This window comes from Eublepharis macularius, chromosome 3 (genome assembly GCF_028583425.1).
Source record: "Eublepharis macularius isolate TG4126 chromosome 3, MPM_Emac_v1.0, whole genome shotgun sequence".
NCBI lineage: Eukaryota > Metazoa > Chordata > Lepidosauria > Squamata > Eublepharidae > Eublepharis > Eublepharis macularius.
In genome coordinates this window covers 149042925-149055994 of record NC_072792.1, presented here as the reverse complement: position 1 = coordinate 149055994, position 13070 = coordinate 149042925, and the positions used below count along the sequence as shown (strand labels likewise).

General features: G+C 45.2%; 1 protein-coding gene across 1 annotated transcript in view; it reads left to right on the top strand.

The window, feature by feature from the left end:
* IGSF11 (immunoglobulin superfamily member 11) overlaps positions 1–12514 on the top strand; it is a 249559-nt gene extending 237045 nt beyond the window's left edge. Inside the window, 6 exon segments of the mRNA XM_054974310.1 lie at positions 1428–1561; positions 1563–1633; positions 5960–6115; positions 8113–8235; positions 9509–9659; positions 11867–12514. Coding sequence (XP_054830285.1) covers positions 1428–1561; positions 1563–1633; positions 5960–6115; positions 8113–8235; positions 9509–9659; positions 11867–12308 — 1077 coding nt within the window. The 3' untranslated portion in view covers positions 12309–12514.
* The last annotated feature ends 556 nt before the right edge of the window (positions 12515–13070 follow it).

Below are 13070 nucleotides of genomic sequence, written 5' to 3'. Positions count from 1 at the left end.
ATTTGGATTGCTAGGTGTGGGGTGTTTCTTTCCAACAGTAGAGTACTTTTCTGATTACAGTCAGAGGAATGGAGAGCTAACCAGTTAGCACCATACAGACCATACAGCCAAGATGCAGTGTGTGTGTGTGGGGGGGGGGATGGTGGTATTTTTTTCTGGAAGAGACTCAAAGAAGGTCACAGGAAAAATACCAAGTACAATCAATCAGTTTCAACAAATAATACAATAAAACAAACAAAGCACACACTTCTTTGGCTGGTCTTGAAAGATGAGACTCCTAACCCTGGCCCTAGGCTGCAAGCCTTAGTCAAAGATCAAAAGGCCGAGAGCTTTTTGGTTCGCGCCTCTGCCCAGGTTTTTAATGCATTCAAGAAGAGGAGACCAAGAGTGGCTTAGATATTACTCAGTTCTTGTTAACTTGCTTCCAGCAGGATCTTCTTCACTTCTCCTACCTATCAGGAATGTCTCTAGTCCAGCCCAGGCTTTTAACACCTGCAGTAAGAGAAGAGCAAACTTAGTCCAAATGCTACTCAGCTGCCAACCAACAATATCTTGCTTCCCCGCCCCCAGCCAGCAGGTGATGAAATTGCTGCCCTGTCATGCCCCATGTGCCAACCTTGGAGGAGAGGAGAACAGCAAGGAATAGGGCAGCTGGTTTGGGGTAGCAGTCTTGTGACTTGTAATGCTTAGCTATGCTATCAGAAAATGGAGACTTGGAGGGGCCATTCCCTTTAAGGATTGGTAGTTAATATATTGTGAGCACCCCTTGGAAATAGGGTTGCCTGCCAATTTATGCAACAAAACCTATTGTAAGAAAGTTTTCCTCAACCAAAATTATTATTATTTTTATCACACAGAAGAGATCCCTTCTGCATGAGCTACAGGAAGCTGGCATCTAGTTTTAACAGAGCATGGACTTGATTTGACCTTCAGATTTCTTCTGCCATGGTAGTGTGGACGTGCACAAATAGTGTAGCTTTGAAGCTCGAAATAAGTCAATGAAAACAGGCCCTCCACCTGCTATTTCCAACCCATTTGCACAAGAAATGCAAATGTGTGCCTTGCCCTGGAACATATCCCCCACCGTTGCTACTTCCAAACCACTTTGTACAGTGTTTCCAAGTGGGAAGAGAAACAACAAAACAAACAAGGTCTGACTCTTCATTTGGGGGCAGTTCATTATAGTTTTTCTTAGCACCACTGAAATGTACAGTGGGAGCATTTCTCCATGGTAGCAAAAGTTGAAATGGAGTGCATAGTCAGCATCCAGGCACTCCATATGGTTCTTAGGCTGTGAACCACAGTTGGTGTGTGTGTGTTTTAGCATTCTAAAACCACAGGGCATTGAAGTCTGTGCCTAATGAGCCAATGAGCCTTTACTGCAACTTTCCTTTTCCTCAAGGACATATTGTGCTTTTCTCTTCCAGGTTATTATTTACCAAGGGGGTCAGATTTTTGATGGTGCACCCCAGTTTTACGGGCGAGTAGGGTTTGCAATGACAATGCCAACCACCAGTGCCTCCATCTTCATCAACAACACCCAGCTCTCAGACACCGGGACTTAAGTGTTTGGTCAACAACCTACCAGACCGAGGTGGCCGGAATATTGGAGTCATTGGACTCAACGTCTTGGGTATGTGTTTTGCAAGAGGGAGAACCTGCGGCAGATGAGTGTAAAAGGAAGCAAATACTTATAGAATAATAGAATCATAGAGTTGGAAGGGGCCATACAGACCATCTAGTCCAACCCCCTGCCCAGTGCAGGATCAGCCTAAAGCATCTCTGACAAATATTCATCCAGCCTCTTCTTGAAAACTGTCAGTGAGGGGGAGCTCACCACCTCCCCAGGCAGCTGATTCCACTTTTGAACGACTCTGACCATGAAAAAGTTCTTCCTAATATCCAGCTGGTACCTTTGTGCATGTAAATTACGTCCATTGTTTCCGGTCCTACCCTCTGCTGCCAACTGGAACAGCTCCCTGCCCTCCTCCAAATGACAGCCTTTCACATACTTAAAGAGAGCAATCATGTCCCCCCTCAATCTCCTCCAAACTAAACATTCCCAAGGCCCTCAGCCTTACCTCATAGGGCTCAGTCTCCAGACCCCTGATCATCCTCGTCGCTCTCCTCTGCACCCTTTCGATTTTGTCCACATCCTTTTTGAAGTGAGGCCTCCAGAACTGCACTTAGGTATTTTAAATAGTGAATCTGATCAGGAGACTGTAAGAAGATTGGAAATGTTGAATATCTAAGTATGTTTGATGTTTGGGATTGTGCTTTAGAGCAAAAACTGCTGTCATAGGAGGGCCTGATATAAATTTGAGATGTGGTGCTGGGAAAAAAGGTCATAGTTAATCCCCCCTCCCTCTTGCCATTTCTTCAATTGAAAATGCCCTCCAAACATCCCCGCTGAGGTGTTTAAGGCTGCGTAGGGGGGGAAAGGCATGTGGTATGTGGATAGTTGCAATGCCTTAATTGCTATATAATCCTCATATGGGAAACCATTTTCTCTCTCTTCCTTGCAACTATACCTGCAGCCAGCCTGAAAACATGGAGCAAGCCAAGGCAGAAATGGGACAGATGTTGGGCTGTGGGAGTTCTGAAGTAGCTTCAGTGGAAGACTAAAATAACAACGAGAAAAGCTGCAGATAGGGGATGCTTCGTTTCCCCCAAAATGTAGCAATTCTTGGAAAGTTGCCCCGCCACCGTGCTACAGTGATGAGAAAAACTGTATCTTGCAGACCTCCTTGTCCTGTGCCCCTTGTGAAGGTACAGGAGCCTTCTCAACATGTGGACCTGGCAAGCATTTTGCTCCATGGCTCACAGTCTGACCAATTCCAAAGTTTGCTTTTCTGTCCAATAACTCCTTCCCTGCAGCTTGCTGTCTTTCCTTTTCTTAGGTCTTCAATTAGGGTCTTCCAGCCTCACTTTCATCTTCTTGGGATACTTTTTCAGGCGTAAATGTCCACTGACCATCAGGGTGGATCATACCTATACCCTCCCACTCCACTGACAAAGGTTTGAAGCATTCCTCTAGCTTAAAGATCCTCCCTCCTGCTTAAGTGGCCCTTTCATTGGAAGAAGAGTCTCTCATGTCGGAGAAAAACTACTTAGGCTGGATAAAGGTTTCTTGGAAAATGGTTGGATCCACCCTATTCTTTCCTCAAGCTTTTCTCTTTTTCTTAGGGTCAAGCTAGATGTGGAGGTTTTTAAAGAGTTGGGTCTGGATTCCCCAGACCTGAGTTCCCTGCAGCCACACAGCAGCTGTGGGAAATGGCTGTGAGACGGACAGGACTGGCTTCAGCTCCATCTCTCCTGAGAGACAGCCATTGGAAGCAGGTGGAATGCTGGGCCAATCATAGTTAGAATCCATTGAAGGGAAAAAGAGGCTCTTGGGAGAGACACACAGTTATGCTACAAGGGATGAATTACACAAGGAGGAGGACGTGAAGGAAGTCACAATGTTAGCTGGGAAGCTGAGTTTTAAAAGAGAACCGAAGGCTTTGTCCATTTCCCCTCTCTACAGAGCCAGAAAGCTTGCTGCTCCAGAGGTGAAACTGACAGAGCCTTCAGGAGGCAAACAGGAAATTAACAAACCCTCTGAGCAGTGATCTCCCTGGCTCTGTAGAGAGGGGAAATTGACAAAGTCTTCTGATCTCTTTTAAAACTCAAGCTTCCCAGCTAACATTGCAACTCCTTTCATGTGATCCTCCTTGCGTAATTAGTCTCTTGTAGTTCAGCTCTGAGGGTTTGAGACACTGCTCAGAGAGGCAGCAGAAAAACAGCTGGCTGTTAATCTGTTTTTTTACTTTGAAACCTTTCCTGTTCAACCCCAGTATACTTGGTAGTTCACCCCTATATTCCATCATGTAAATAAAGTTTGTTTTGTTTTGTTTACCCCTGTCTGGTTTGAGATTGTTAGCTGAGGGGAAACATCTGACACACACATGAATGCTCTGGTCACGTTAAATGGGCCTAGTCTAAATGTTGGCAGCATATATTGAGGGAAAGTAACCTCTGAGTTCCCTTTTCTCCAATAGCCCTGGGTTGTAGCTTGGTGAGGCAAACATGGAGGACTGGTTTGTCCAATGTACAGAGCAGATGGACATTGTTGGCACATGAGGGCTTATATCACGTTGGAGGATGAGCAGCTGTAAGAGCCAGAGATAGTGTAGTTGATGCCATTGGGTCCTGGTATTTCCTGGGTCGATATGAGGGCAGAGCTGGCATCTGGGTCTGTTGCAGGGTCTGGTGTTAGTGACTCTGCTAGCCGATTCATGGTTGTAGGTGAGAAGTCGTTTAAGGTTGCGGAGCTGTCTGTAGGCAAGGAGAGGTCTTCCACCCAGGGCTTGTGAAAGTGAGGCATCATTTTCCAGGATGGGTTGTAGGTCACTGATGATACATTGGAGGGGTTTGAGCTGGGAACTGTAGGTGACAACCAGTGATGTTCTATTGCTAGTTCCTTTAGGTTTGTCCTGGAGCAGGCTGTTTCTGGGTACCAGTCTGGCCCTGTCGATTTGTTTCCTCACTTCATTAGGTTGGTACTGTAGCCCCCCAAATGCTTGTTGTAGACCCTCCTAATGAAGTGAGGAAACAAATCGACAGGGCCAGACTAGTACTCAGAAGCAGCCTGCTCCAGGACAAACCAACCTTAAACAATGTCCATCTGCTCTGGACATTGGACAAACCAACCAACCTCTGCGCAATAGAATAAATGGACACAAATCTGACATTAAAAATGGCAACATCCAGAAACCAGTGGGAGAACACTTCAGTCTACCAGGACATTCCATCAAGGACTTAAAGGTCACCATAGTTCAACAGAAACTTTTCAAAAACAGAAACCAACAGGAAACTGCTGAATTGGAATTCATACGTAAATTGACTCAGTCAGGCTTGGATTGAATAAGGACTATGAATGGTTATCTCATTATCAGAAGTAACTGATTTCATTATCAAAAGCAAACTGATCCCATTATCAGAAGCTACTGATTGCATCTACTCCCCCCTCCCTTCTCCACCTATATATCTGACCAGTTTCTTCTTACCTTCCATGCATTTGACGAAGAGAACTGTGATTCTCAAAAGCTTATTCTACAGTAAGGTTGGTTAGTCTTAAAGGTGCTACTGGACTCTTTTCTCTTTTGCTACTACAGACTAACACGGTTAACTCCTCTGGATCTTCCCCTACTATGCAACCTTAGGATTTTCCCACCCAGCTAAGCTTAATATTTGCTTCGCTTGAAGAAGTGGGACTGTTTTGCAAATGTTCTGGCATGGGCTTCATTTCTTCTACATTTAGAATGTTTGTGAATGTTCTATGGCATTGTAGGAGCTCAGTCAGTGACTAAAGATGCTTTATTGCCCAGTGATCCCTTAGTAGGTTGTAATGCAGATCACAGTAATAATAGACTTGTAGAAATATAGAGGAGATAAATACTAGGGGAGTTGAATGGTGGAGAGATCAGAGTATCTTTTCAGGTAAGTAGGGTATAAATAAGGAAACAAGGGAATATATGGTCCATTTTCATCCCTAATATTTTTTAAAAATTATATTTCATGTGTCCAAGGTTGTAATACCTACCAATCAGCAGTGCTATCTTCTTGCATAGTGGCTAATGTTTAACTTCCCCTCTACATCCAGATATCAGAACTTGGCTAGAAGCTAAAAGTTTTAATATCTTTATTGTGTGAACTGGTGGGGAGCTGCAGATGTTGTTCTTCCCCACAGAGGACACTAATGGGAAACAGGAACAATTAAGTCAGCAGTTATGATTAAGTTTGCTCACTAGTGAAGCAAGCCTTAGCAGGTGACCTCACCTGTTGCTTCCCTCTGTGCCTGGATTCATCTGCATCTTTTCTCTCTCAGCCTCTCTTTTCATTTGTCCATCTTCTGGAAAGCAATTATTGAATACAAATCCTGATTTGGACATTTCTTTGCTGTCTTCTCTCATTGTAGTTCCTCCCTCTGCCCCAGTCTGCAGAATTCAGGGCTCTTTGAACATTGGCAGTGACATCACGCTGACCTGCAATTCTGAAGAAGGCATCCCTCGGCCAACCTACTACTGGGAAAGACTGGACAACACTCCCAAGCTGCCTCCAACAGCAACACAAGGTGACCGTGGTTTTCTTCTCTTCTGCTGTATCTGCCCCCTCCCCCTCTCCGTTTTGCTTTGCTTGCTTGGGGAACAGGCTGTAGCTATTTGCATGGGGGAAAGCCCCAAGATCAATCCCTAGCAATTATAGTTAAAGAATAGCAGGCGCGGATATCTTGGAAAGCCACTACCAGTCAAAGAAGCTAATACTGAGCTAGAGAAACTGATTGTCAGATTTGGTCTCAGGCAACTTCATATGTTTTGTGGACACTGGGCACTTTTTTGGCCCCAAACTGCTGACAAGTTATTTATGTTGGATGAAGGCTCCTTAACTCTGACCATACGGTCAGGAAGAGAAGAAAGTCATTAAATATTGTCGTGATAAATTTAGTAAATAAAAAAATAAAGGAAGAAGAAAAAGAAAAAAATGCATGCATTTGAGCCTACAGGGTATGAGGTGGCCCTCTAGTGGCCCTTCTGATGATAGTTAAAAACAAAACAAAACAGCAGTTGTGGCTAACCTTTGACCAAGTCAGGTCCAAAGTATGACATTCTAGAGTATATCACAGCACAACTGCCATGTAGTTTTGTCTCTCGATTGCAGCACCAGGGACCAGACAGCAATGAGGGAAGTGGGTATGCAGATCTGATTCACTGCCATCATTAGGTCTGTGGGCCTTCTTTCCAAATATGCCATGGACCCTGGTTGATTAGGTTGCACGTGGTTCCTCTGCTCTAGGTACATGCTGTCCTTGTCTCACAAAGATCTGAATTAACTGGCCAAGTAAATATTCCAGAGGGGTAGTTGTGTCAGTATATTTTAGCAAGATAGAGCAGAATAACAACAACAACAATATTTGATTTATATACCGCCCTTTAGGACAACTTAATGCCACACTCAGAGCAGTTTACAAAGTATGTTCATTATTATCTTCACGACAATCACCCTGTGAGGTGGGTGGGGCTGAGAGAGCTCAGATATAGCTGTAACTGACCCAAGGTCACCCCACTGGCTTCAAGTGAAGGAATGGGGAATCAAACCTGGTTCTCCAGATTTGAGTCCCACTGCTCTTAACCACTACACCAAACTGGCTGATGTTCAGTGATAGTTTAAAGACTAACAGCATTTATTCTGCCATACTCTTTTGTGAGTCAGAGCTCACTTCTTTATATGCAATGGAAAGAAACAAGATCATTTCCTCACATTTATCTAGAAACTCACAGAAGGAGAGGAGGAAAAGGAGAGAAGGTGATCCAAGTGAGGTCTGGTATCATAAATGAGGTGTGATTCTCTGAGTCATGGACTTCAATACCTTAGGTTGTTATACATAACAGATGACGAGAGATCAGAGATTCTAGCCTCTCTCTCGTGTGCTGAAGATAAATAAAAGTGGAATAAAGTAGGGTAAATAATTAAGGAAGAAGCAGTCTGCTAGTGCCATGAAGTCACTGAGTGAGGACTAGTTCATGGGTTCTGGAAGTGACTTGCAAAGCGGATCAAGTGAATTTCAGCTCATGGGTGAATCCATCCTGTGAAGATTGCACCAGCAGTCCCAGGAATACATTATGGCTAATATTTTGCCATGACCGTGGCAGCAATATCTGAGAGCTGATGTTTGGTGGTGATAAAATGTTGGTCTCCAACTGAAAAATCTGACTTCAGCGGACATGTGCCAAAGCTGCTGTGGGGCCCAAGCGCAGCTACATTCACTCCTCCTTAGAATTAAAATTACATTGGTGATGACCTTGCTGGTTTGCTTGCCTTGTTTTCTCAGTCTTAAGCTTGCACATGCATTAAAAAATCTTTAAGAAGAAAATGTCCACTGTAAGCTCCTTAAACCTTAATCTTATCTGTGTTGGGTGCTTTTATTTGAAGGCTGTACTTATTTTCTCTCTTCTGAGTCTTGCAGCTGAATTTACAATTTGCTGGATGTGTCTTTTTAAAGTTGTGATGGGCTGGTTGTCATTTCTTTTTCTTCATAATTTAATTAAGATCTTTCCCTTCTTTTCCATCTAGACCAAGTTCAGGGTACAGTCATTCTGCGCAATATCAGCACCGTGTCATCAGGACGTTACCAGTGTGTGGCTTCTAATGTCATTGGAAGCAGCACCTGCTCTCTTGAAGTTCAAGTGATTATACGTAAGTCAGTTTGGCTTGTTTTGGATATTACACAAAACCATGGTTTAACTAAGCTAACCCTAATTAGTGTGCGTGACTACAGGCCACTTCATTATCTGTGGTTAGTTTGGGTCCATCATACCGGGATCTGAAGCCAGGATCTAAGGGTTGGTTTATTAACTATGATTTCACATGATGTCTGGAAGGTAGGTATCCTCGTTTAATCTTGGCTTGTTCACTAAGAACACTCTCCCAGTCAACAGAGATAAAGAATAGAAACCGGTATTTGTAGAGGCCAACTAGGATCTGAGTGATTGTTTGCTTCACAAACAATAAATATAATAAGCCATGGTCGTGCATGATTCCTGAAGTGAGCTGTGGAAATCATACCCCGGAGTCCTGCCACTCCTCCAGGGCTCTGAACATCCAGGGCTTCCTCCCAAGGAGGAAGAAAAGTCTAGAGGACTCAGAACATGAAATAATCCAAGGTCACCGCCAGGAAGACTCTGATGTGGCAAAAGGTCAATCGTTTTCCTATTCCAGAGGCCTCTTCATGTTCAGCCTCTTTGAGCAGAATGGATTCTGCATTCCACTGTGGTGTGTACATATCCAAAGACCTCCGACATGACAAGTGATTGGTGTAAACACTGTTTTCTCATTTTCAGTGGCCCAGAGACATTCCAGGACATCCTTTCAATGCACTAGGCTGCCTTTTTTGCATATTCTGATACTTGAGTGAAAAATGCCAAATCCTTTTAGCGCTAGATGTTATTTCTGGAACAGGCTGAGTACTCAAGAACACAGAGGGTCATGACTCAGTTCCAAAACTGCTTCTGCCCAGCTCTCTTTAGGGGTCTTGCCCTGGATACTGGCTGAAGGCCAAACTGGATGTGTTACTGTGGCCGTGGATACAACCATTTTAGAGGACAATTTAGCCATTTAGCCATAAGGGCCCGATCTTGATTGGACACAGAGGTACCATGTGATCTTGTCCCCCCATCCACCATGACTGTTTTGGCACTTGAAAAGACACTCAGGGGGAGAGAAGAGCTTATGGTGCCACTAAATACTTCTCTGTAGTGGTGTTGGTGGCCATGAGTTGGACCATGGCCACCATAAAGTTTAGTTTGGCTCTCAGATGGTTTGATGAAGGGATTGGTAAAGTAAATAGATGAGAGACCCACCTAGACAATGCTGTTGTCTCTCTTGATGCCAAAAACCTGTTGTGGTTCTGTGAATGCATGCCGTGCTTTCTCCTGATTCAGATTTCTTATGTATTCCACGTCTTATGCAGCCCATCCACGGAGCATTGGCCTGATCGCTGGAGCTGCAGCTGCAGGAGCAGTGGTACTTGTGGTCTGCATTATCTTGGTGGCCGTGACACTTTTTTACTGGAAAAATAAACACAAGGAGGAAGAGGAGGAGGAAATTCCTAATGAGATAAGGTTTGGTCTTGGAAAAGCATATCTCTTTCTCTCAGTCTCTCTCTCTCTCTCTCTGTCTGTCTCACCACCTCATAGTAAGAATGACACAAAACCGTGGGTAAAAATAGGCAGGAGTCCAGGGGCATCTCAAAGACTAAGATAATTGTATTCCAGCATAAGCTGCCATGGACTGTTGCCCACTTCTTCAGATGCAATGAGTAGATTTTTCATTGCTTCTGAAGAAATAGGCTGTAGACCACAAAAGCTTATGTCAGAATAAAATAGTGTTAGCCTTTAAGGTGTCATGAAACGACTGTTTATTTTTGTTTCAGTGGACTAACAGGGCTCCCTCTCTGAAACAAACGTTTAGCTTGCAAGAGAAGGGTCGTGGCCCAGACCCCTTGCAGTAGTTTCCTGTCATTTTTTTTTTTTTTTAGCCAAGCAAATCACATGGGAAGGATAGTCAGATCCCTGCTAGCTTCCTCTTGCATTACACTGAGCTGTATATTCTAAGAGGAACTCCTGTCCCTCAAAATGAATTAGATTTCAGCATGCAAGAATCTCATATCTGATTTTTACATTAGTTAACTACCTATGATATTCAGATACCATTTTTCCAAATTGTCTCTAAATGGTTACCTTAAGCAAAAAAATAGCCATTATGAAATAACCTCCCTCCTCCAATCAACACGCATCATAAAACAATAAAATACAGGGACAACCACAGAAGAATTTAACTCAGTTAAATGCCTATTGAAAAAGAAAAGCCTTATAATGTATCTGGGACCTTGATAGTAAGGTAAATTTTATAACTATCTTCAGGGAGGTAGTTTAGGATCAGCAACCGTCATGATCCTGTTTGTAGCCCCAACCATCCTAATCTCTTAAAAGACAAAACAGGGAGCAATGACGGTTGGGTAGAGAGGCTTATAGAAAGAGCCGCAGACCTTGAGGTAGGAAGATCCCAAGCCACGTAAGGCATTCAGGGTTAAAACTATCGAGTGAAATTTGCTAGTTTTTCTAGTTACTAGTTTGCTCCAGAAGCAAACTGGTAACTAGTCACCTATTGGTTTGGATATAGTTTGGATCCCGCAACGCATCCTCACAAGGACTGGGTCTCTTCCCCACATTCCTCTCTCTGCAGCAGCCTCTGATCATCCAGTCACAGAACCCCTAGGGCCACAGTAACCCCCAGGTGGAGGAGTGGGCTGCAGGTGGGAGGATCTGCAGGTCTGCTGATGGAAAAGGCAGGAACGGCGCTTTTGCCCTTTTCCCCTCCTCGCCAGCCTCCACTTCGACCCATATGGCTATTAGTCTGCCAGCATATGGGACCCAGGAATCAAATTTCCCAGGATTGAAAGGGGATGCTAAATTGAAAGCAGTGCAGGAAAAATGTATAGCACGGGACCCAACCCTGTAACTGGCAGTGAACAGCTCATATCCATGCATATCTCCCAGTGCTTGATAGCGGGGCGATTGGCTGCTTTCTGCATGAGTTGTAACGTGTGCTGTCTTTGGGGCAGCCTCAGGTAGAACATAATGCAGTGATTAAGCTGGGAGGTTACAAAGCACGGGTCCCGATGCTGCGTCCAGAAAGAAACAGAGTCTCAACGTTAAGGGTAGATGGAAAATAGCACAGCTCCAGGAGCCCAGGAGACTCTCTAGGCTCCTCACCGTATCCGATAGCGTAACTAATCCTGTGTGCCACAAGCAAATTCATCCGCTCCAGAACATTACTGGCAGCTCCGGCCACTCAAAGCCTCCAGGCATTTATTAGATGCTGGATTGGAATGCAATCACCATGTCACGTGACATTGTGTCAGCCTTACCTACCTCAAGGTTGTTGTGAGGATAAAACAGAAAAGGGGAGAATGGTTTTGTAAGACTTCGGGTCCTCACGGGGAAGAAAAGTGGGATATAAGCGTCTCAAACAAAATAAATTTCTTCCTTCAAACGTTGTCAGGAGTGGGATGGAATAGGAGCAGTCTTTGTTTTGGCCTCCCAGATCTTAGCCATGGTAGCTTAAAGGGGACACCAAACAGGAAAGTTGGACTTGTGCCAAAGAAGGCAGAGACATCCCAAATGTTGTGGGATTATCATTGCTCTGTGCTTTCCCCCTTGTACTCCACCAACAAGGTACAGGGGTGTGTTTGTGAGCTTGCTGGAGATGGTGGTATTAAGAAAGGGGCACAAACGCGTTCCTAATAATCTCATTTGGCTTCCTTTAGGGAGGATGATCTGCCACCCAAATGCTCTTCATCCACAAAAGCATTCCACGGTGATGCTTCCTCATCAGAAAACGACACTCTCACCTCATCCAACACCTATAACAGCCGGTACTGGAACGACCCAAAGGCAAACCATGCCACAGACTCCTTCACTCGCCTCAACAATGATGCACGCCAGTCCTTCTCCCGCTCTGGGAGCACCAGTGCCCGCCCCGTCTATGCCAATGGAGGCCACCCAACCCCTCCTCCACCCAAGACATTGGTGGTGACAACCAACACCGCCCCCTCTCCTCAGGAGATGTGCAGGAGCAATGGCTCAGTGAGCCGGAAGCCAAGACCCCAGCACACCCGCTCCTATGCTGTGAGCCAAGCAACGCTGGAGAGGATAGGAGCTGTGCCTGTCATGGTACCCGCTCAGAGCCGAGCAGGCTCTTTGGTGTAGGAAGTGGGTGTGGTTCGAAGGAAAATGAGAACCTGTTGCACTGAGTGGGGGTGAAGACCTGATCAAAACCAGAGACTCTCCTCTTCCTGCCTGCAATGCATCGAAGGAGAAGACCAAACCTCTCCCCTATAAAGTATATCCCACTGGTGTGATGGTCCCTCCCTTGCTACCCCACCCTCATGATCTCAGGGGGCTCCTCAGCGAGAGCTGGATGTGCCAAGGCTAGGGGGAAAGGGGGCGGCTTAACACATTGCAGGGGGGTGATGCCATGCTTGCTTGCTAAGCTCTGCCTAATGTGAAGTCAAGAAGGTGGCTACAAGGATGGGGAGCGAGGCGAGTCAGGGTTTGCAGCGCCTTCTGGTTGACAGAGGGGCCTTGGGAGTAGTGGACTCAACAGACTTATGCTGGCATGTCTACCAGTGGATTCTGAACGGGAGTTGACATGGGAGCAAGTGGCGAGATGCCAGCCAAGAAGGACAAGGCAGAGAGATAATCACAAATCAGGCCAAGCGAGAAGAGGGTTGGGGAGAGGTTGGGAATTGGCTGGAGAATTCTGTTTTTGTCTTTATTTTTTCTTTTGGTCTCTCTCCCCTCTCTGTGCTTCCCCAACTGGGTGTCCTCCCTGCTCTAGTTTCTTGGATGCTTTCTTGCACCTCTTGTCACTTCCATGGGAACTGTTGTCCCCCCCACATCACCCCCCATGAGCTGCTTGGTGCCAGAACATGCTTCTGCTGCTGCTGCTGCTGTTGAGAGGAGTTTGAG